Source organism: Schistocerca piceifrons, chromosome 8, assembly GCF_021461385.2.
Source record: "Schistocerca piceifrons isolate TAMUIC-IGC-003096 chromosome 8, iqSchPice1.1, whole genome shotgun sequence".
NCBI classification, from domain to species: Eukaryota; Metazoa; Arthropoda; class Insecta; order Orthoptera; family Acrididae; genus Schistocerca; species Schistocerca piceifrons.
The window spans coordinates 387676877-387702806 of NC_060145.1; the positions used below are offsets into that span (position 1 = coordinate 387676877).

Genomic DNA, 25930 nt, shown 5'->3' on the forward strand with positions numbered 1-25930 from the left:
CATATGCAAAGTCTGAAGTAAATCTGTGATCCCAAGGTCGTGGCCTCCCGTTGCGAGTTTGACTGAGGGCAGATTGTGATGGCCCGGAGCCTCGGCACGAGGATTTCGGAGACTGCTCGACTTGTCGGGTGTCCGAGGAGTGCTGTGGTGAGTGTCTTCAACACGTGGCGAAACCAACGTGAAACCTCGTCCAGAGATCGTGGGATACGGTGGCCCCCACTCATTACAGCGTGGGGAGACTGCTAAAACAGGACAGACAGCAAATTTTGACGGAAGTAACATCAGACTTTAATGATGGACAGAGTACAAGTGTGTCTGAACACACAGTGCACCGAACGCTGCTAACGATTGGCCTCTACAGCCAACGACCCATGCATGTGCCAACGTTAACAACACGACATCGGCAACTATGACTGAAATGGTCACATGACCATCGGCACTGGACGCTGGCGCAGTGACAGAGCGTAGCATGCTCTGAATACCTGCTTCGTCATGTCGATGGTAGGGCGCAAATCCGTCGTCTTCCACGGAAATAGCTCCTTGACACAGGACAGAGCCGAGCTAACGGTGGCTCCATTATGCTCTAGGGAACATTCACGTGGGCATCCATGGGTACAATGGAGCTTGTGTAGGCACCATGACGGCCAAAGAGTATCGGTCACTGGTTGCAGACAATGTACACACCTTCATGACGACCGTGTTTCCCGACGGCAGTGGCATTTTTCAACAAGACAATACGCCATCTCACAAGGGCAAAAGTGAGAAGGAGTGGTTCGAGGAACACAGTGGCTAGTCCCGATTGATGTGCTGGCCCCACAACTCACCACATAGGAATTCTATCGAACACATCTGAGATGTGACTCAACTTGGTGTCAGAGCTTATCACCCTCCTCGCTGGACTGGGTGACTTGTGTATGCAGATGTAGCGCCATCTCCCTCCAGCGATCTACAAAGGCCTCATTGCTTCCACGTCACGCGTCGCCGCTGTTATCCGTGCCAAAGGTGGGCATACCGGCTGTTAGGTAGGTGGTCATAATGTTCTGGCTGATCAGTGCATATGTGTCAGTAGTAGAGATCGCCGTACCACGTGACGAGGATAGATCCGGTTCGAACTGTACTTTTCGTGTTCTAAATTAAACTCCAACGCTGTCTTCAGTGTGTCATGAAATCTCCATTAATAATGCCATCACCGGCAGTGTATTTGCCCAGTAGCCGTTCTCCTGAGAGATTGCGTATCCAGACGCAGCCTAGGCATTATGTAATAGGAAGTGTCGTTTTTCTCATTAGTTTACTCGTTTCCATTGGCAAAAAGGTCTCTCATGACGTTCCGCGGCTTACTGCAATCGAAACTGATGTCATTGTCTATTTAGTAGCGGCAGAAGTACGTTTCCGTCACAGCGGAGCCGTGTTTGCAGCAAAGAGGAACGAAGCAGCTGCAACGTCCTTAGCATCACTCTCTCATATCAGTTGTGTCACAGGCTGGTGTCTTCTTTACTTTACAGAGCGGGCAGACCTGCAAAGTATAGGTCGGCGGTACTGAATTCACTGTCATTCGTCCACTTTAGATCGGTGGTAATGACCGTCTCACGTGAAAATCCTACAGAGCGCGTCATTTATACGGTTACAGAATCCAGCCTGGGCGAATCAGAATTTGTCCGTCCATTAAGTCACTTAAATAATCAGTTTTCACCAATTGTCGCCCTCTGAGGTCATCGAATGATTTTTTCATAGATCAACCACTACTTTTATATAAAAAAGAAAAACCATAATGTTCAGACAGGAAAGAGAAGATGCAACAAGTCGTTTACACAGTACCATACTGCCATCTTTTCTATTGTCTACATAGGTGAAGGTGTGTCTAGTGTGGAGGAGCTTAGCCAACACCAGTGGTGAAATACTCTGCGATTACAGGAGTTAATGCAGATCACTGGGTCACAGTTACATCTAAGCAAGAAACGCATTACACAAGGTGTTTCAGGACCTCGCCGACGAACCCCCAGGAATTATAGCTCTCTCGCTCAGACACACAGTACCATATCTTTTGGTATCGGACATGCTCTCTTTTCCGTCATTTATCAGCTATGAAAATTTGACAATGAATGATAATAATATGTTAAAAGTATCTATCAAGAAAATTACAATAGGCGTCCAGTCAGAGGACGCCCATAGGATAGTTTCTAGAGTGGACGAGGGCAAGACCTAGGGGTATGGAATATTTTTAATATTTTGAAGACTAATGGCAGCTTATAAGCAGCCATAAAAAAGTTCCACCTCTGATCCTGTTAAAAACTGTGTAACACCGAGTTTAAATTAATTTTCTTCAAAGAAAAACGCCTACGATATTTTCTTCCTTTCCCTGCACAAGCTGGCGGGGGGGGGGGGGGGGGGGTTGCCGCTGACGCCCCCTTGGCCCCAAGATATGGACGTCCTTGGTGTTCACTCTCCTTATCGTCGTTACATCCTTTACACCGCCACAGCAATGGATATTCCATTATGTTGAGCGTTCGCATCCATCATACGCCAGAGAGGAATAAATATCAAACAACATAAAATCAGGAACCAAAATGTGTCCATTATGCTGTGATTAGAGCGTTGTTGTAACAAGCGGTATCGTGATATACAGAAACTGTTAGTAGGCTGGTCTAGATCAGTGTGCTGCAGAGATAGAGATTCTGGGATATTGTTACTAACCATTTCAGCCCAACTATTTAGGGACAATTTTTGACGCTGAGATACAATGTTAATGGAATGTGGCTTCTCCAAGACCCGGCTGTAATTACAGCGACTATTAAAACAACAGGTATTTATAAAGTAGACCATATCTGTCAGTGACATGTTTGAGAGAAGGCAGTTTCATCAGCATTTTGAAGAAAACTCTCTCTCTCTCTCTCTCTCTCTCTCTCTCTCTCTCTCTCACACACACACACACACACACACATACACACAAGAAGTCAGACAGACTATAATTTTTTCTTTACGTTTCAGAATGGGACTTCTGCTGCTTCTCGTTACTTGTGGAGGCAACCCGCTGTACGACTACCAACCATTCGTGGGATACCATTACCCTGATGTAAGTAAGATCAATATTTGTCGTGAGTATGTAATAAAGTAATAAAGCACAATGGTGGCCGGCATTGCCTTCTTCTAATACACAGAAGAATAATTCAATCACTGTATCGTTCATAGTAAAATACTCTCTTGGGCGATAATGCAGGCTTTTCCAGATAATTTCACTGATGAAATCATTTCTGGTCATCTTTGAATTATGGTGCTGAGAAGGAAATTTATCTCGGGTTATTAGTCAAGTAACAGTATTACCTTAGTGTGAAGATGATGAGTGAGCAGGGAAATTATCTTGGGTCATTAGCGAAGCAACAGAATCATCTTGTAACGGTGTTTTGACCAGTATCCTATAAGACATCTTTGCGTGAAGATGAAGAGTAGGAAACTAACCGATACATTACTTCAGCACGATGCTGTTGTCCAGCTGTTAGCTAGTGGTGACCTCATCAAATCACTCTATTTCTATCTTCTTATTAACAACAAAGCAAACTTCTATTTCCTCAATTCACTGTGCTGTTCTTCTACCTATGAGCACCCAATCAAACGTCTATGTTTTCTTACTTTTCACTTCACTAACCGTTGCGATTTTCAGCCCGACCATCTCTCACACTTCATTTTTTTGTTGCCCCACATTCACTCGTACCTCCATTCATTCAAGCTCTTTCTCGTTCATTCTCAGTACCCTGTGGATCCCATAGAGATGAAGAACATTCAAGGACGTGGGACGAGCCATTAACAAAACAGAACCAAGTGTAAGAAATTTAATTTGTGCTTTGCATTAAACTAAACTCACACCATGCCACTGAGTGTTACATTCTGTGCTTGTTATTGTGGTCTTCAGTCCTAAGACTAGTTTGATGCAGCTCTCCACGCTAGCCAATTCTATATAAGCCTCTTCCTCTCATAACTACCGCAACCTACATTTATCTGACCGTGCTTTCTGAAGTCAACTTTTTGTCTCCCTCTACAACTTCCACCCTCAAGCACTTCCCTGCAATCCGAAACTGGCTAACCATTAACGCCTCAGTATGGGACTCCTGCTGCTTTTCGTGCCTTTTAAGGTCTGTGCTTAGGGCACATAAATCTAATTTATCAAATGAGCAATAATGCCACTTCTCTGTAAAAGCTGGCGCTTCCTCAGTTAGATTAAAAAGTCGCTGGTAATCTCCTAGCGGTACCTAAACATTTACGTGAGTGCACTGGTATTTTTAAAGGAAAGTGGTTACCTACAGTTGTAACAGCAGAATTATTTTCAGATTACTCTAATTACTGTTTGTCACACAGCTTTTCAATGAGCAGACGTACTCGCCATTAAGCCAATATGGATTTTCAATCTTTGAACAATATATATAAATGGCTATTACGGATTTTCTTTTCAATTTTCTTTTGGATCGGCGGGGCTTCTCAAAGGCTTGCTTTATGTTAAATGCGAGCTTATTGAAGGTCTTCGCAACGGAAGTTTTGTGAATTAGATCATCTTGAGATTTAAGGTTCGTCACCGATTGTGTATTGTATAACAAAGAACTGCCGGCCGGAGTGGCCGCGCGGTTAAAGGCGCTTCAGTCTGGAACCGCACGACCGCTACGGTCGCAGGTTCGAATCCTGCCTCGGGCATGGATGTGTGTGATGTCCTTAGGTTGGTTACGTTTAAGTAGTTCTAAGTTCTAGGGGACTTCTGACCACAGCAGTTGAGTCCCATAGTGCTCAGAGCCATTTAACAAAGAACTACAGAGTAATGTTGTGAATGCATTATGTTTGGGTGATATATATGTTCAGAGGATACTGTTCATTTTATGCCAACTTTTCCCATGATATTTATGTTTTCCTTCAGCAAAAATGCACCATCCAGTAAAAAGCCTTGAACACATTTGTCGTCAGAGCTTCAGCATAATGATGTAAGGTTAAATTCTTGACATATCGATGCTTTTCACTTGTCTCCAGTGGGTTCTAACTCTCATGTGAAATTGGCGTATAACTAAGGCAACTTATGTGATTGTTTTATTTCGTTTTACAGTTATGTTTAATTCGTGAGGACTGCTGAATGTTTTCCAAGTTCATTGACTCACGTTTAATATATTGTTACAGCAAGCAAATAAATAAAAGGAGAAGCATAAAGAACGTGCAAATGAAATCAGAATAACACCGTCGGCTTTGCTAAGCCTTGGTATTTTACAGATGTTTCTGTGGTAGATTAAGCAAATTCAAACGCATGTACTGGGGACAATATGTGTGCCAAATAATGTTTGTTATATTTTTTACCTACCTACAGTAACTTATACACGAGACATATTGTGTCAGTTACACTGTAGCCGACGTATGAATGTGTGGCTTGTTGGCTACCAAGCAAGTATACTGTGAATGCTTAATTTTTGGGTGATATATATGTTCGGAGGATACTGTTCATTTTATGCCAACTATTCTCGTGATATTTATGTTTTCCTTCAGTAAAAATGCACCATTCAATAAAAATTCATTATCGATAGATACACAGTAAGTAATATATTGTGATCCTACCTCTGTAATAAATGACAGCGTACGACAGTATTGCAATAAAAAACCTTGCAGGAGAAAAAAACTTTTATATGATCTTATAGATAAACCTGTGGAAGGAACGTCTCTGAAGCCTATAAAATGAGGCAAACTCCAGCTTAAAATTATTTTAGAATCTTCACACACCTGACAATCCAACCTGCATTCGCAATCAAGTTACAATGCTCCCCCCCCCTGGCAACAGTGTCCTGACCATTCGGTGAGGTGCCTACGGAATTGTTTGTGAAGGAAATTTTCGCTGTAAGATTGTTTTTTAAAAGACGGCATGCCTTGTAGAAAAGTATGTTTTTGTTTTTTATTTTCTTTACGTTCTTCATTCTAATGTCGTCGCGATTGCTGATTTGGCCCACTTTTAGCGGCAGTTACCCCATCCAACGTCAAAAATAGTGAAAGGATGAATATTACGAATTAAGTCCAGTCGACGTGACGTCATTAGAGACGATGGTGAAACCATCCCAGTATTTGCCTTAAATTATTTAGGAAAATCACGTAAAATATGAATGTGGTCGATGATTTGAACTACCATCTTTTCGACATACCACCGCACCACTTCACTCCGTAACCACCGTCAAGAGGATTTCCAGTAGGCAGATCTAGCCTTGATCAGTGAAAACATATTAGGCATTATGCGACTTCTGCATATGCCGAATAGTATAGTGACAGCTTATGGTCTGGATTCGACGAGCATAAGCGTCTGGTAATATGGCTTTAACCTCGAAATTGGACATGCCGAAATAAGGAGTAAATATAACGCATTCACAGTATGCTTGCTTGATACTCGTAGCTAACAGGCCACACATTCGTGCCTTGACAACAGTGCAACTGACATACTACGTCTCATGTACTAGGCATTGTAAATAGATAAAAATATACAATATACACTTATTTTACCTTGTACTTGAGTCTGAAATTCCTCTATCTAGTACAGAAACAGCTGTAAAATACCACGGATTAACAAAGTCGGCTGTGCTGCTCTCATTTCATTTGCATGTCCTTTATGCTTTGCTTATCTTCTTTCATTTCTTTGTTTGCTGTAATGATACACTAAATGTAGTCAATGAAAGAGAAAAGCATGCAGCACTCTTTGAGAATTTAACATAAATGATAAAATACATGCGTCGACTCATTTACACGTCAACTTCACATGAAAGTTATAAACAATGTCAAACAAATTAAAAAGATTCATGTGTCAAGAATTTAACGTCATTTAATTACGCTGCAACTTTGCTGACAGGTCTGTTCAAATTAAAACTCTGCAGCTCTTTGTTACATGATTTACCCTCGTCAACGAATCTTAAGCCTTAAGATGATTTGCGTTAATGCGTAAAAATTCTTCTTGCTGCATACAGTATTTTTCCCTTCTGGCCTCGGAAACTCCAGCCGAAATCCGGGCACAATGATAACGTCTAAACATCCGATAAACACTGCCTGACAGAAAAAAGTGAAGCACCTGGAACACATGGTCCGATTTAGATGTAACTTCCTACACGTACACATCAATGGCGAGTGTGTAAATAATTAGATCCGCAATTCTCTGTGACAGACCGGCCACCAGAGTTCATTAGCGTTGTTCGTGTTTATTATTGTTATCAAGCATGCTAGGCTCCATAAGGTCGGGAGCCGCGTCCGATGTTGAGTGATTACTTTCAAGTACATGATGATACCGCGTCAAGGACATGGTGATACCACGTACTGTTGTGAGACAGCGTTATCAGCACCTGACAGAGTTTGGTTCACTGTAAATGTGACTCAACTTTGTAATCACTGAAATCACATACCCTCTCATCCCCTCTCAACGTGTGAAGTTTCATTCCGTTTCCTTCTCCCCTTCTGGGTGCTTAAATCCTTTTGTCAGGCAGAGTGCTGAGCACGTCCATGCTAGACAGGTAACAGGAGGCCCCGATATAACCGGAAATATCACGTGGCACGACTTCGTCCAATCTATGTCTGCATATACACTGACGAGCCGAGACATTACGACCACTGCCCATAGCGACGTTGAATCCTGTGTGTTGTCGTTGCGGGCACGTGACGCAGTAACGAAAGTATGAAAGCGGAGCAGACACGGATGGGGGATCACCTTAGCGAAGATATAGGCTGCAAATGGGGAAATCCTTTGAGATGAGTGACTATGACAAAGGGAAGATTATTGTTACACAGAGCCTATGAACGAGCATCTCGAAAACGGCGAAGGTTGGTCGAATGTTCACGAGCTACTGTCGTGAGCGTCTACGGAAAGAGGGAGGACTGTGAAACAACCACTAAGCGCTAAATGGCTGGACATCCACGACTCTTCACAGAATGTGGAGTTCGGAGGCTTGTCTGCTCTGTAAAGTAGGATAGCTGCTGATCTGTGGCATCTCTGCTGAAAGAGCGCAGTACTGGTGTACGCACAAGTGTTTCGAAGCACACTGTTCGTCGTCCATTGTTGAACATCGAGCTCCGCAGCAGACCAGCCCTATTTGTTCACATATTGATCCAACGACATCGTCAATTATGATTGCAGGGGGCGCGGCACCATCAAGATTTAATCGTCGATCAGTGGAAAAGTGTCGGCTCTTCGGGTGAATTACATTTTTGCTACACTAGATCGACGGTCGTCTCCACAAACATGCTCTGTAAAGCGCAGCGCGCCGCGGACGCCGACCGGTGGGTGCAGTGTTATACTATGGGAGACATTCTCCTGCACTTGCATGAGACCTGTGGTAGTAATAGAAGACCTGCTGACAGCTGCGAACCACTTGCATCCCTTCATGCTTGATGTCTTCCCCAAAGGCGACGTCATCTTTCAGCACCATAACTGTCCATGTCTCTTAGTCAGAACCGTACTACAGTGGTTTCAGGAGCATTATGCGTGGGCTATTCAAAAATAGTGAAAGCTTCCGTATGACGCCGCTAGGCGCGCGCCCATCGCGTATATTTTGGTACGTGCGTGCTCGGGAGCTCAGTCGGCATCCGTCCGTGACAGCGGGAACGTCTCTGCGCGTCTGGCTTTTTCGATATTCGAATTTGAAATGCGCGCTGCAATCGAAAATCCGATCAGTTGTGAGATGCGATCTGCGATACGGTTTTTGTTGGCAAAAACCCTAAACCTATAGAAATTTATCGTGAACTGTGCAAAGTGTATGGAAACAACGTAATGAGTGAATGTTCCGTCTGGAAATGGTGCATTCGGTTTAAAAATGGCCGAACCAACGTTCATGATGAAGAGAAGAGTGGAAGCCCGAGCACTGTAACTGACGATCTTATCGCTAAAGTTGATGAAACGATTCGTGAAAACCGTCGCTTCACAATAACAGAGCTTTCGCTTTCTTTTCCAGACTTTGTTGTTTGAAGTTGTCCCGCAAAACTAGGCTACCGCAAATTTTGTGCACGATGGGTGTCCAAAATGCTTACAGAGCATCATAAAGAACAACGAATGGGGGTAACGTTGACATTTCTGGAGGCCTACCACAAACATGGTGATTGATTACTGGATCGTATCGTAACCGGTGACGAGACTTGGATGAAACACGTCAACTGCGAGACAAAATTACAGTCCATTGAATGGGGGCACACAAGGTCCCCGCAAAACCCAAGAAAATGTTTGCAAACCTTGTCAGCAAGGAAGTTGATGGCGACAGTGTTTTGGGATAGGCAAAGTGTGCTTCTTATTGATTTTCTCGAACGTGGAGAAACCATAAATTCTGCCCGGTGCTGTTTTTGTACGACAATGCCCGACCAATGGCAAACCTCTCTAAAGAACTCCTTAATTCATTCAAATGGGAAATTTTCCCTCATCCGCCCTACAGCCCCGACCTTGCACCAAACGACTTCCACTTGTTTCCCAAGATGAAGAACTGGCTTGCAACGCAGCGCTTTATGACGACGCGGAACTCCAGGTGGGCGTAACTCACTGGCTAAAGTCTCAGGCGGCAGAAATTTACGACGAAGGTCTTCCAAAGCTTGTCCACCGCTATGATAAGTGCCTCAATGTGTTTGGTGACTATGTGGAATATGTCAGTTGCTCTTTCAGATGTTTATAGTAAAATATAGTTCTTTGTTTTTTTTTAATGCCAAAACGTTCCCTACTTTCTGAATAGCCCTCGTCGTAAAGTCACGTTGATGTCTCGGCGATCAAATTCGCCTGATGCAAATCCTATGGAACCCATCTGAATCGCCATCGGGCTCCATCACCGAATACGCAAATCAGAGGTTCGTTATTTACGCAAATTATATAACCGGTGCGTAGATATCTAAAGCAACATGCCGCCACAAACCTACCAATAAACCGTCGGATCTCTGATACGCAGAACCAGTGACGTATTTCGTTCCAATGACGGAAAACAAGGTATTAGGTAGGTTGTGATAATGTTTTGGTTGATCACTGTTTTCGTCGTAAGCAACCTTACACTGTTAGGCGGAGTGTACTTCTACTCGCGAATGGCGCTTTGGTAGAATCATTGTCTGTTGACCTCCGCATTGGCTTTAACTTCACTGTATTTCTTGTTTTGCTCATTTCGCGAGACGTGTGCCGGTGGCAAGCGGAGGAGGAAGGGACGGCCGTAGTTCTTCTACAGGGTGTTACAAAAAGGTACGGCAAAACTTTCAGGGAACATTCCTCAAACACAAAGAAAGAAAATATGTTATGTGGACATGTGTCCGGAAACGCTTACTTTCCACGTTAGAGCTCATTTTATTACTTCTCTTCAAATCACATTAATCATGGAATGGAAACACACAGCAACAGAACGTACCAGCGTGACTTCAAACACTTTGTTATAGGAAATGTTCAAAATGTCCTCCGTTAGCGAGGATACATGCATCCACCCTCCGTCGCATGGAATCCCTGACGCGCTGATGCAGCCCTGGAGAATGGCGTATTGTATCACAGCCGTCCACAATACGAGCACGAAGAGTCTCTACATTTGGTACCGGGGTTGCGTAGACAAGAGCTTTCAAATGCCCCCATAAATGAAAGTCATGAGGGTTGAGGTCAGGAGAGCGTGGAGGCCATGGAATTGGTCCGCTTCTAGCAATCCATCGGTCACCGAATCTGTTGTTGAGAAGCGTACGAACACTTGGACTGAAATGTGCAGGAGCTCCATCGTGCATGAACCACATGTTGTGTTGCACTTGTAAAGGCACATGTTCTAGCAGCATAGGTAGAGATCCCGTATGATGAGTGGGTGTTGTGTGATGTCCTTAGGTTAGTTAGGTTTAAGTAGTTGTAAGTTGTAGGGGACTGATGACCATAGATGTTAAGTCCCATAGTGCTCAGAGCCATTTGAACCATTTTATCCCGTATGAAATCATGATAACGTGCTCCATTGAGCGTAGGTGGAAGAACATGGGGCCCAATGAAGACATCACCAACAATGCCTGCCCAAACGTTCACAGAAAATCTGTGTTGATGACGTGATTGCAGAATTGCGTGCGGATTCTCGTCAGCCCACACATGTTGACTGTGAAAATTTACAATTTAATCACGTTGGAATGAAGCCTCATCCGTAAAGAGAACATTTGCACTGAAATGAGGATTGACACATTCTTGGATGAACCATTCGCAGAAGTGTACCCGTGGAGGCCAATCAGCTGCTGATAGTGCCTGCACACGCTGTACATGGTACGGAAACAACTGGTTCTCCCGTAGCACTCTCCATACAATGACGTGGTCAACGTTACCTTGTACAGCAGGAACTTCTCTGACGCTGACATTAGGGTTATCGTCAACTGCACGAAGAATTGCCTCGTCCATTGCAGGTGTCCTCGTCGTTCTAGGTCTTCCTCAGTCGCGAGTCATAGGCTGGAATGTTCCGTTCAAAAAATGGCTCTGAGCACTATGGGACTTAACATTAACGGTCATCAGTCCCCTAGAACTTAGAACTACTTAAACCTAACTAACCTAAGGACAGCACACAACACCCAGTCATCACGAGGCAGCGAAAATCCCTGACCCCGCCGGGAATCGAACCCGGGAACCCGGGCGTGGGAAGCGAGAACACTACCGCACGACCACGAGCTGCGGACGAATGTTCCGTGCTCCCTAAGACGCCAATCAATTGCTTCGAACGTCTTCCTGTCGGGACACCTTCGTTCTGGAAATCTGTCTCGATACAAACGTACCGCGCCACGGCTATTGCCGCGTGCTAACCCATACATCAAATGGGCATCTGCCAACTCTGCATTTGTAAACATTGCACTGACTGCAAAGCCACGTTCGTGATGAACACTAACCTGTTGATGGTACGTACTGATGTGCTTGATGCTTGTACTGTAGAGCAATGAGTCGCATGTCAACACAAGCAACGAAGTCAACATTACCTTCCTTCAATTGGGCCAACTGGCGGTGAATCGAGGAAGTACAGTACATACTGACGAAACTAAAATGAGCTCTAATATGGAAATTAAGCGTTTCCAGACACATGTCCACATAACATCTTTTCTTTATTTGTGTGTGAGGAATGTTTCCTGAATGTTTTGCCGTACCTTTTTGTAACACCCTGTATACAGAGTTTTACTGTACGCGAGTCTGAGAGCTAGTGCCAGTCATTATTGGACATTACTGGTTGATGTCACAATGGACAGAATGAGACGGCGCGCGTAGGCGAATTGAAATGGAGGCGCTGTAACAGCGCGCGGAGAGCAGGGCGTTGGGCCCTGACTGCTCTCACGCGCCCCCGACGGACGGGCTGGTCCGGGCGAGCGGCCTTGCTGTGTCGGGCCCCCAGCACTCCCTGCCTTCACTCTGGGCTAATTGCTTAGTGGTGGGAGCGCCTGGATCACGTAACGCCCGGTCAAGGTGGCGGTGGCGCTGCCGCCGGTGGGCGAGCGGAGAAAGACGGCCGTTCTCCCACGCCGGAGTTAATAGCCTCAGGAATTACCCGGATTGCCTCATACTCAATGAGAGTGCACCTGTCTCTACCGCCAGCTGAAAGTAACTGTAACAAATATAGATCCCAAGTAACGATATCCGTGGAAAACATATACCGCTGGTGTCACTGGAAGCACTCAAGCAACCGGACAGTTACAGACTCCATTAAACGTGAAAGTCAGTTAGTTACAAGTTCCATACATCATCTGAACGATCCTTTTGCCGAAATAAAGTGTAACGAGCCAGTTTACAGGCTCTGTATACATGATTAGTATTGACATTAATGAACACATTATCTTCGGGTCCTACTTACGCAGCTACACATAGATACAAGTATTTTTCAGGCTATCAGTTTTTAAATAGAAGATCATCCACAATATAAGAGGAGTTGCCCAGCAGAAATGTTTTTAAGTTAAATTTAAAACGCTCTGCTAGCTGGCTGACTTTTATGTTATTTGGCAAATTATCAAAACTCTTTCTTGCTGCGTATTGAACTCCTTTCGGAGCCGCTGATATCTTCAATAATGGACAATAAAGCCCATTTTTCCTTCTAGTGTTGTAGGTATAGACATCATTGTTGTTCCCAGATTGCGATCGATTATTTACGATGAATTTCACTGGCGAAAATATTCTCACGGTACAGTTAAAATGCTCAACTGCTTAAAGAGATACCTACATCGCGGCTGTGGGGGAACATCACATATCATTCTTACTGGTCGCTTTTCTGCAGTCAATACTTCCTTCTAACAAGGGAACCTCCCCATCGCACCCCCCTCAGATTTAGTTATAAGTTGGCACAGTGGATAGGCCTCCAAAAACTGAACAAACATCAATCGAGAAAACAGGAAGAAGTTGTGTAGAACTATGAAAAAATAAGCAAAATATACAAACTGCGTAGTCCATGTGCAAGATAGGCAACATCAAGAAGAACGTAATCGCAGGAGCGCCGTGGTCCCGTGGTTAGCGTGAGCAGCTACGGAGCGAGGGGTCCTTGGTTCAAGTCTTCCCTGGAGAACATGCTGGTCATTCTAGTCGAGCGATGTCGTTATCCAAAATGAAGTCATTCATAAGATGTGCACGATGGGGGCGCGAATTGTCGTCCATGAAGACGAATGCCTCGCCAGTATGCTGCCGATATGGTTGCACTATCGGTCTGAGGATGGCATTCACATATCAGCCGTTACGGCGCCTTCCATCACCACCAGCGGCATACGTAGGCCCCACAAAATGCTACCCCAAAACAGTAGGGAACCTCCACATTGCTGCACTCGCTGGACAGTGTGTCTAAGAAGTTCAACCTGACCGGGTTGCCTCCAAACACGTCTCCGACGATTGTCTGGTTGAAGGCATATGCGAAACTCATAGGTGAAGAAAACGTGATGGCAGTCCTGAGCGGACAATTCGGCATGTTACTGGCCCATCTGTACCGCGCTGCATGGTGTCGTGGTTGCAAAGATAAACGTCGCCATAATCCGTAGGTAGCGGTCATCCACTGCAGTAGTAGCCCATGGGCCGCCTGAGCGAGGCAAGTCATCGACAGTTCCTGTCTCTCTGTATCTCCTCCATGTCCGAATAATATCGCTTTAGTTCACGTCGAGACGCCTGGACACTTCCCTTGTCGAGAGCCCTTCCTGGCACAAAGGAACAATGCGGATGGGATCGAACCGCGGTATTGACCGTCTAGGCATGGTTGAACTACAGACAACACGAGCCGTGTACCTCGTCCCTGGTGGAATGACTGGAACTGATCGGCTTTCGGGCCCCCTCTGTCTAATAGGCGCTGCTCATGCATGGTTGTTTACATCTTGGGGCGGGTTTAGTGACATCTCTGAACAGTAAAAGGGACTGTGTCTGTGATAAAATAGCCACAGTCAACGTCTATCTTCAGCAATTCTGGGAACCGGGATGATGCAAAACTTTTTTGATGTGTGTATATAAGTAATCAAACTAGTGTCCATTCAGCAGTTAGCAATACACCCTGAAGAAGGCGTCTTGCAATAGTCTCCGAAACATCGAAATTTTATATTTGACAATGCAGTCCCAAACCCGGAAAAATTTTATTGACTTGGGCGGTATTGTTCAAACTGCACAGTACTTACAGGAGACCCATGCTACTGTCTTCAAATGCCGCTGGCGCATTGCTGTTGTGTCTTGCTGCTTTATGTCTTGGCTCGCTAGAAAAACGCAAGCCCCAAGGAGCCATAACGTCATCACGGTGGACGTCGACGTCGAGAGCCCCCTGGCGGAGATTCGGGCCGCGAACTTCCCTCACGAGGCGCGGAAAAGGCTGGCCGCAAGCCGTGGGTCCCAGGATATACGCATAGGCAAGGTGCCCGGTTTCATTGTATTGGATTTGATTCCTCATCAATGTTAACTCGTTGTATTCCTTTGTCTGCGGTCGATGACGTCTTAGTGCCACCAATGCTGGTTCCCATGCTGTGCTGATCTGAAATCCCATGTCTCTGTTAATTAAGTCGTTAACTATTCTTCGACCACTTCTTTAATGATGGCGTCCCTGTACGTGGAGGCGGACGAGCATATCTTTGTATCTTTGTACTGTATCACGACAGTGTTCAGCAACAGCAGATTTTTGTGGTTGACATAATATGCTATGACGCCCATGTTCATCGCATCTGTCTTTGGCAGTGCATCACGTCCGGCCAGTGTGAGTTTTATCACAAAGGTATGGGATTTTATACATTCCTGATCTTTTTGGATATAGGTCGTCTTTAACGGAGCCCAGCATCGTTTGCATCTGAAGATCACGAGCAGCTGCCTCGTGGAAATAGTTTAAACAAGATCATCCAACGCTGCGCCCGTGAACAATTTAATCTGTTATTACGTAGGGAAAGCCTCAGACAGCTGTATCAACGATAATGGGAAATGTCTTTACGGCGTCCTTGAACACACGATCCATAGTAGCATACGACGTATGTGAGAAAAATAATGAGACTGATTTTTTTATCTATCAAAGCTTTTCTTCTAAATAACAATATTGTCCCCTCTGAAGTAGTTCCGTTCAACAGCTATACATAAGAGGAGTCGTTGTTCCTAGTCTTGGTAGCAATGCCGAAAGGTTTTAACCGGTACTGCCTCTAACATGTCAGTCACCTTCTTTTTATGTTCTCCGGGGTCCAAAAATGACGCCCTTTTACGACATTTTTCAATTTCGGGAAAAGAAAAAAGTCACAAGGACTCAAATCAGGTGAATGGGGGGCTGCTGAACAACATGAATGCCTTTTCAGATCAAAAATTCCGTGGTGGAAGTGGCCGTGTGTCATGAGGCATTGCCACGATGCAGCATCCACTTGTCTGCAACGTGCAAATCTTCGGTTGAAATTTGATTTACAGTGAAAGTGTTTAACATATCATCCATTATCCTTATTGTTATACGTCGATCTGATCTCACAAGAGCACACACACGTTTTCGTCGGGTTTTTAAGTTGAAGGTCTCTCTGAGTGGGATTCATCTTCAACATGTTCTCGGCCTTCGAAAATGATTGGTGCCAGTGAAAAACTTGTGCTCTTGATAAGGCATGTTCTCCGTAGACCTGTTTCAACTTTTCAGAGGTCACACTCGCGGATTCCCCAAGTTTAACACAAAGCCTGATGGCATAACTTTGCTCTAAATTCCGCTGTTCCATTTTCAGACACACAACGAAAATACAGCTTCACTGATGGCGCTCATAGAATCACGTGATGGCTGTACGGAGTTGAAACTCGAATTGAGCATCTGGAAGGGATTCTACAAAAGCAGAATAACACAGTGTTGCCAGATCGCTCACAATATTTTCAGTTTGTTTACTTTTCCCACACACATAGAACGGCTGTGTTTAACACCTCTCTACAGCTTTCCCACACACATAGAACGGCTGTGTTTAACAGCTCTCTACAGCTAACAAATAGTGCCTTTGATAACTAAGCAAACAAGCTAAACCGCAAAGAAAGGTCCTCCCCGTTTTACAGTCGTACAGATTTCTGACAGATGTTTATAAGGAATGACATGAATTGTGTAATTCAGTTGTGCTTATAGAAAACGGTGTATTAGAGCAAGAGACAGATCATGTATACAATTATTCCAAACACGGATATAACCCTGCAAGAAGGCTTAGTGCACTGTGAATGATAGGGAATCTGCATATCCTTGTGCTCCGTGTTCACACTGACACACGTTCTCTCAAATACGACTTTCGACTCTAACTATAACAGTTCATAGGGTGTCTCAAAAAACATCGACAACGAAGGAAGGTAGGAGACGAGATACTGGCAGAAGTAAAGCTGTGAGTACCGGGCGTGAGTCGTGCTTCGGTAGCTCAGATGGTAGGGCACTTGCCCGCGAAAGGCAAAGGTCCCGAGTTCGAGTCTCGGTCGGGCACTCAGTTTTAATCTGCCAGCAAGTTTCATATCAGCGCACACTCCGCTGCAGAGTGAAAATCTGATTCTGGAAACATCCCCCAGGCTGTCGCTAAGCCATGTCCCCGCAGTATCCTTTCTTTCAGGAGTGCTAGTTCTGCACGCTTCGCAGGAGAGCTTCTGTAAAGTTTGGAAGGTAGGAGACGAGATACTGAGAGAAGTAAAGCTGTGAGTACCGGGCGTGTGTCGTGCTTCGGTAGCTCAGATGGTAGAGCACTTGCCCGCGAAAGGCAAAGGTCCCGAGTTCGAGTCTCGGTCGGGCACACAGTTTTAATCTGCCAGGAAGTTTCATATCAGCGCACACTCCGCTGCAGAGTGAAAATCTCATTCTGAAAACATCGACAACGCTTAGTATGTTGCGCAAACGTGTTATTTTTCAGGAGGGGAGGCCTGTCTGGAAACAAAGTTTTGGTACTGTGGGGCGTCGGAATTTGAGAATTGTGGCGCAAAGCTCCATCAGACTTTTTTTCACGTCCTAATTAATTACGGAGCCCGTTAGCAACCAGTGTGACGTGCGCACACGGATTGCGCCTAGCAAATAGTATTACTTAGCATGCATAGCGTCTACCTATAGACCTACACTGATAGGCCAAAACATTAAAAACGTTACGACCACTGCCTGCCTCCTGTGTGGCAAGGAACGTGTTTAAGCGGAGCAGGGACGACTGAAGATTAATTCTACCTACGATATGGGCCACAAGCGGGGAAATCCATGACGTAAGTGACCTGGACGAATGGGTGATCGTTATGGGCCGGCGCCTGCGATCGAGTTTCTTGGAAATGGCGAAGCCGGTCAGCTGTTCACATGCTGTTGGCGTATCTATAGAAAGTGATTGAATGGTTGAAGGATGGTGAAAACACTGGAAGGCGACAAGTTGTTGGAGGTCCACAACTGATCGCAGAATGTGGAGGGCGGAGGTTCGCCCTGTAGTGTGACACATGTTGGCCAACGCTGCTACGGGTCAGGGAGGCAAGAGGTGGTGTGGCATTGGTCGGGTGCTACACCCAGACGCGTCAGCAACCAGTGATATCTGGAAAGCCAGTCTATTGTCAGGATGAATACACAGAATAATGTAGCTGCTTTGTAGCGTCGTGCACCGCATGGGCTTCAAGTATGCGCTGGAAAGAACACTTGAAGCGTCTCGTCAGCGAGTCGTGATGCTGGTGCTGCAGGTCAGGGACTGACGGCTGAAGAGATGGCGTGCGAGCCTCTGCGGGGGAGATTTAGGCGTTGCACGTTACCGAACGTTTTGCAGCTCAGGGCGCTCTACACTTCATTGTTCTCGTGGACGACCCATCATGTGCTTAGGCGAGTATAGCCGATTGTGCTTTCCAGAACAATGGCCAAAGGGGTGTGTGGACGCACGACGCCTAGATGGCGTGGGGATGACAGCTTGCAGATTATGCACGAATGATCATCAGTGGGGGAGGCCTGGCAGCAAACCAGTCCTCTCCTCATCCACGACGTCAGAATAAGCTGTAACGCATACTACGACTGTGGATTCCTTCGGAATGGCTGCGTCCAGGGTTCGAAGTCAGGAAGCAAGTAACAGCCAGGTCATACTCGATTAGCTTGGGCCGTCCGCTGTGTCCGAGCGGTTCTAGGCGCTTCAGTCCGGAACCGCGCTGCTGCAACGGTCGCAGGTTCGAATCCTGCCTCGGGCACGGATGTGTGTGATGTCATTAGGTTACTTAGGTTTAAGTAGTTACAAGTCTGGGGGACTGATGACCTCAGATGTTAAGTCCCATAGTACTTACAAGGGAACCTCCCCATCGCACCCCCCTCAGATTTAGTTATAAGTTGGCACAGTGGATAGGCCTTAAAAAACTGAACACAGATCAATCGAGAAAACAGGAAGAAATTGTGTGGAACTATGAAAAAATAAGCAAAATATACAAACTGAGTAGTCCATGTTGAAGATAAGCAACATCAAGGACAGTTTGTACTTAGCAGTGCCGTGGTCCCGTGGTTGGCGTGAGCAACTGCGGAGCAAAAGGTTCTTGGTTCAAGCCTTCCGTTGATTGAAAAATTTAATTTTTTATTTTCAATTTATGTCACAAACTCTTATGTTTTCATCACTTTTTTGGGAGTGATTATCACATCCACAAGGAAACCTAACCAGGGCAAGGTAGAAGAATATTTTTACCCATTCGCCAAGTGTACAAGTTAGGTGGGTCGACAACATATTCCTGTCGTGTGACGCACATGCCGTCACCAGTGTCGTATAGAATATATCAGACGTGTTTTCCTCTGGAGGAATCGGTTGACTATGGCCTTGCGATCAACTGTTTTCGGTTCCCATTGGAGAGGCACGTCCTTTCGTCTACTAATCGCACGGTTTTGCGGTGCGGTCGCAAAACACAGGCACTAAACTTATTACAGTGAACAGAGACGTCAGTGAACGAACGGACAGATCACAACTTTGCGAAAATAAATTTTTCGCTCGAGGAAAGACTTGAACCAAGGACCTCTTGTTCCACATCTGCTCTCGCTAACCACGGGACCACGGCACTGCTCAACTTACAGTGTCCTTGATGTTGCTTATCTTGCAGATGGACTACTCAGTTTGTATATTTTGCTTATTTTTCCATAGTTCCACACAACTTCTTCCTGTTTTCTCGATTGATCTGTGTTCAGTTTTTCAAGCCCTATCCACTGTGCCAACTTATAACTAAATCTGAGGGGGGTGCGATGGGGAGGTTCCCTTGTTAGAACCATTTGAACCATCAGCTTGGCATAGGTTCGTTGAAACTCAATAAACTGTCATTCTCTGATAGTGTGACTTGGACAGACTGATGGCATGACTAAATGTGTCCATAAGCCCTGAAAGCCCGGTTATTTAAGCAGCTCGCGCCAATGACGTGGTGGCTCTAGGTGGATGAGCGAATTTCTCCTGGCTTACTGGACTCGTCAGTATTCCGTTTCTCATTCTGGTAGCTCAGTAACTATTCTTGGTTGTCGAGTTCGTCTTTTTGCAACGTTTAATTATTACAGTGACGCTCTGGTGCTTGAAGCTACGGAAGGCTACGTAATACTCCCCCATTATGATGTACTGTGGTGCTTGCTCTTTCGCTTCCTTTGCTCAGAGGTTCCGTGGCAATGTTCGGCTAGTTCATTGCTTTCTGGTGCACTATTGGTACGCCATTTTGACATACTGATTGAGACACTAGTTCCGAGCTCCGTGCTTGGATCTGAGCTCGCTCAGTGAGAGCTTCAGAACATTAGGCGTTCACACTGTAGTCTTTCTGGTGTGCATCAGTCCACTCTTTGAAGCAGGATAGGCGGCGCTCTGGGATATATCTGACAACAGAGTACAATACTGTTGCAGGCACAAGTGTTTCAGAGAACACCATTCAGCACACATCAATGAACATGGGGCTAGGCAGCAGACAAACCCACGTGTTCCCATACTGACTCAGCGGCATCATCAGTTATGAATTCAGTGGGAACCAGATCGTCGAGATTGGAGCGCAGAACAATGGAAGTATGTCGCCTGATTAGATGAAGCACGTTTCTTCTACACCAGGTTCATTGCCAAGTGTGGATATGTCATGATCCAGTTGAGCGTCTGCATGAAGACCAGTGGGCTCATGTTCATGCTGTGTACGACATTGACTGGGCTTCCGTGGCACCTGTGATAAAAACTGGAGACATCACGAGAGCTGTGGAGTGCGTGAGCATTACTGCAGAGACCAGCATCGCTTACTGCATGATGTATTCCTGGACAGTGGTAACATTTCCCAGCAGGATAAATGTCCGCGTCACAGGGCCAGAATCGTGCTATAGTAGTTTGAGGAGCATGATAGTAAAACTCATGTTCATGTCCAGGCTATCAAACTCGCCTTATCCGAACCCACTGGAGCACATATGGGGCGCTTTCAGGCGCCAGCTCTCTGTTCACAAACTACCAGCCCGTAGATTACGTTTATTACAAGACCCCTGAGTAGACATTCGGTGCCACACAGCTCCGGAAAGTCACCAAGGACTTCTTGCATTCATGCCACGCAGAATCACTGCTGCATTGCATTCCAAAGGTTGACCTACGAACTAATAAAGAGATGGTCATAATGTTTGGACTCGTTAAGGTATTTGGTATTTAATACAAGTGCGATGTACTTGAGGACAATATTATATAAATGGAAGAGGATGTAGATGAAGATGAAATGGGAGATACGATACTGCGTGAAGAGTTTGACAGAGCACTGAAAGACCTGAATCGAAATAAGACCCCGGGAGTACGCAACATTCCATTAGAACTACTGACGGCCTTGGGAGAACCAGTCCTGAAAAAACTCTACCATCTGGTGATCAAGATGTATGAGACAGGCGAAATACCCCCAGACTTCAAGAAGAATATAATAATTATAATCCCAAAGAAAGAAGGTGTTGACAGATGTGAAAATTACCGAACTATCAGTTTAATAAGTCACGTGAGGCAATACTGACCCTACGACTTATCTTAGAAGAAAGATTAAGGAAAGGCAAACCTACGTTTCTAATATTTGTAGACTTAGAGAAAGCTATTGACAATGTTGACTGGAATACTCTCTTTCAAATTCTAAAGGTGGCAGGGGTAAAATACAGGGAGCGAAAGGCTATTTATAATTTGTACAGAAACTAGATGGCAGTTATAAGAGTCGAGGGGCATGAAAGGGAAGCAGTGGTTGGGAAGGGAGTGAAACAGTGTTGTAGCCTCTCCCCAATGTTATTAAATCTGTATATTGAGCAAGCAGTAAAGGAAACAAAAGAAAAATTCGGAGTAGGTATTAAAATCCATGGAGAAGAAATAAAAACTTTGAGGTTCACCGATGACATTGTAATTCTGGCATAGACAGCAAAGGACTTGGAAGAACAGTTGAACGGAATGAACATCGTCTTGAAAGGAGGATATAAGATGAACATCAACAAAAGCAAAACGAGGATAATAGAATGTAGTCGAATTAAGTCGGGTGGTGCTGAGGGAATTAGATTAGGAAATGAGACTCTTAAAGTGGTAAAGGAGTTTTACTATTTGAGGAGCAAAATAACTGATGATGGTCGAAGTAGAGAGGATATAAAATGTAGAGTGGCAATGGCAAGGAAAGCGTTTCTGAAGAAGAGAAATTTGTTAACATCGAGGATAGATTTAAGGGTCAGGCAGTCGTTTCTGAAAGCATTTGTATGGAGTGTAGCCATGTATGGAAGTGAAACATGGACGATAAATAGTTTGAACAAGAAGAGAATAGAAGCTTTCGAAATGTGGTGCTACAGAAGAACGCTGAAGATTAGATGGGTAGATCACGTAAGTAATGAGGAGGTACTGAACAGAATTGGGGAGAGGAGGAATTTGTGGCACAACTTGAGTAAAAGACGGGATCGGTTGATAGGACACGTTCTGAGGCATCAAAGGATCGCCAATTTAGTATTGAAGGGAAGAGTGGAAGGTAAAAATCGTAGAGGGAGACGAAGAAATGAATCTACTAAGCAGATTCAGAAGGATGTAGGTTGCAGTAGTTACTCGGAGATGAAGAAGCTTGCACAGGATAGAGTACCATGGAGAGCTGCATCAAACCAGTCTCAAGACTGAAGACCACAACAACAACAACATTTAGTAAACGTGAGTGTTTGCAGCAGGAGATCACTAGCTAGCGGATTTTTCCAGTTGTTCACTGTAGTTTCCCACCAAAACATACATTCCATAGCTAAAGTTTACATGCCAAATAGTCTGCAAGCAGTAGTGTAGTTGAGCTAGTGTTTTGTCCACGTCCTTCTCGCCCACTGACAAGAGACGTTATGTCGGCGGTCTCGCTGATGTGTATTGTGTGTGCACAGCTGACGACGGGAGCGGCCGGAGGCGGCTACTACTACAACCCCCCGGTGGCGGCTCCATCGGCCGTTGCCACCGGTTTCTTCCCGCAGCACGTGCCCGCCTTCACGCTCACACAGGTTAGCAGGTCGGCCATCTGCACGCTCGTCAACACGTCCATGTCGGAAGGTGAGTCACATGGCATAGCACAATCTTTGCAGTTTAATTATGTTACCGTTACCTTTCACGGCCGGTGTTGTCTTCAGTTGAAACTTCCGGGCCGCCAGTAAAAAGACAGCTAAATGGTACCGCTATGTTGATGACACATTTGTAGTGTGGACTCATGGTGAAGAAGATGGTTCAAATGACTCTGAGCACTATGGGACTTAACATCTGAGGTCGTCAGTCCCCTAGAACTTAGAACTATTTAAACCTAACTAACCTAAGGACATCACACAAATCCATGCCCGAGGCAGGATTCGAACCTGCGACCGTAGCGGTCGCGCGGTTCCAGACTGGAGCGCCTAGAACCGCTCGGCTACACCTTCCGGCGGTGAAAAAGAGCTGGATGTCTTCTTGGTGCATCTGAACAGTATTAATCCGAAGATACAGTTTACGATGGACAAAGAGAGCAACGGTCAACTTCATTTTCCTGTATGTGTCGGTAATTAAAGGGGTGGATGGGACACTGGGTCACAAGGTACATAGAAAGAACACTCACACGGATCGATACCCCCACAAGGAATTAAACCATTATCCTAGGCAAAAAAGAGGGTTAATAAAAACCTTGGTGGACAGAGCCAACAAAATCTGCGAGCCGGCTTACTTGCAAGATGAACTAAATCACTTACGGTCAGCCCTCATGAAAAACGGATATACCAGCATGGAAATTGATCGAGCCCTCCACAAATGAAGAAAAGAAGCCAGAAGTCCAGAGCAACAACGGTCACCTACTGGAAAAGTTTTCCTACCGTTCATTAATAAAGTCACGGACCGTATCGGGAAAGTTCTGGCCAAGTATGGGATCGAAACAATCTTCAGACCCACCAAGAAGATTAAGGAATATTTAAGAACTGCAAAAGACGTCCGACACCCCCTAGCAACACCTGGGGTATACAAAATTCCATGCAGTTGTGGACAAGTATATACTGGAACAACGAAAAGAAGCGTAAACACCCGCTTAGCCGAACATAAAAGACACTGTCACTTAGGACAAATCGGCCGTAGCTGAGCATGTTTTTCGATATGGGAACCATGAAGTTAAATTTAATGAGACAAGCGTTCTAGCACGAACATCCCATTATCATGCGCGCATGTACAGAGAAGCAATAGAGAGTCACAAACACCATAATAATTATAATAGAAAAGAGGAAGTTTTAAAGTTTGATAAAATATGAATGTCGACGTTACGCCAGCAGAATGACAATCGATTACTCTTAATCGAAAATAGTGACGCCTTCCAAAGATAGGCATACCGTCGGCATCACGTGACGAATTGTGGTGCCCTCTATGCGCTCTATAGATGCGAGAGTACCTGGAGCTTCAGTAGCAGTAGCTGGACGACCTCAGAAGATGTCTCCCGCAAATGGAGACGAAACGTTAGGTGGAAATTTTATACATCGACCACGGCCTCTCAGCCTGGAAGTTTCAACTGAAGATTTGGGTCAGTGTTCACCTGCTCGTATAGAGTAATACGCAGCGCGCTAGCTTGACAAACAGGAAGGTGAACCCGGAACGAATTCGTCGGCGGATTAACGACAGTGGCTGGTACACAGGCCAGCTTGAGCGTAGTTTTTAGGCGATTTCCCACTTTCGTTTAGGCAAATGCTGGGTTGGTCCCCAAGTTCCGCCTCAGAAAATGCGAAACAGAAACAGTTAAAATATGATACCACACTGAACAAAGTTAACACAATCCATAAATGGGTGGTGCACCACACTCCCCTCTCTTGGGTAACTTACGACTGCGACGATAGGAAGGGCATCCGGCCGCAAAAGTAAGTAAAAATAAAATTTTCACATCTTTGATTACAGAGGACCCCGTACTAGACAGGATTAACGCTAAGAACTGGACTGATCTTCGATCAGTTTCTACTTTTTAACTCGTACAGTTATCTGTAAGAATCAGCATGGGTTCTGCTGGCAACAAACTCGTGGAACTCTGTTCGCTCTGTTGCTCACAAGACCCGGAAAACAGCACATATCGCCACTCAAGCTGATGCCGAATTGCCTGAGTTGTGATGGGCGTTAGACACAAATCTAAAGTATAATCAGCAACTACGAGCGTACGGAGTATCATAACAACTTTGTCACTGGTTTCAAAAAATTCCCAGTAAAACACTTCAAGAAGAAAAAGAGAAAAAAAAGAGGACACACGACGAATTATCAGAATGGGACGGAAATTGGATTATTTATTCAAGAGAAAGAGCTTCACAGATTGAGCAAGTCAGTATCGCGTTGGTCCACCTCAGGCCCCTATGAAAGCAGTTATTCAGCTTGACATCGATTGACAGAGTTGTTGGATGTCTTTCTGAGGGATATCGTGGCAAATTCTGTCCAACTGGCGCGTTGGATCGTCAAAATCCCGAGCAGACCTTCTCAATTGTGGAAAGGTCCGGCGACCTTGCTGGCCCAAGTAGGGTTCAGCAAGCCCGAAAGACAAGGAATAGAAACTCTCGCCATGCATGGATGGGCATTATTTTGCTGAAATGTAAGCCCAGGATGGTTTTTCGGTGAAGGGCAACGAAACGGTGCGCTGTGCTGTAATGCTGTCGCCGATGACAACCAAAGCGGTCTTGCTATGAAAAGAAATGGCCCTCCGGATCATCATTACTGGTTGTCAGGCTATGTGGCAGGTGACAGTCAAGTTAGTATCCCACCGCTGTCCAGGAGTCTCCAGACCCCTATTCGCCCTTGTCTCTCATTGACTGGACTAGAACGATCAGTGATGAGCCCCACTTTGAACTGAGCCCCGATGACCAGCGAGGATGTGCCTGGAGATATTCCGAACAACAGTGGGACACCAACCTGAATATCGCCCGACATATGGCTCGAAAACCAGCAGTGATGGTATGGGATGCCATTTAACTTCATAGCAGGATCCTTTGGTTGTCATCTGCGGCACCGTTTTCTGTACAGCCCAGAGATACGTCGATGACATTCATGGCAGGCTAGCCTGGGCTCACATTTCAGAAGATAATGCCCGCGCGCGCATACAGAGAGTTCTGCTTGTTTTCGTGCTTGGCAGACGCTACCTTGGCCAGCTGGT

The 25930-nt window shown here is 45.3% G+C and overlaps 2 protein-coding genes across 2 annotated transcripts in view; one reads left to right on the plus strand and one right to left on the minus strand.

The window, feature by feature from the left end:
• LOC124712373 overlaps window positions 1-25930 on the minus strand; it is a 623942-nt gene that overhangs the window by 244949 nt on the left and 353063 nt on the right. The gene's annotated exons all lie outside the window — the stretch shown is intronic.
• Window positions 1-25930, plus strand: part of LOC124711337 (superoxide dismutase [Cu-Zn]-like) — a 121097-nt gene that overhangs the window by 76817 nt on the left and 18350 nt on the right. Inside the window, exons 2-3 of the mRNA XM_047241372.1 lie at window positions 2986-3070; window positions 22692-22854. Of these exons, the coding sequence (XP_047097328.1) occupies window positions 2986-3070; window positions 22692-22854 (248 nt within the window). The remainder of the gene's footprint in view (window positions 1-2985; window positions 3071-22691; window positions 22855-25930) is intronic.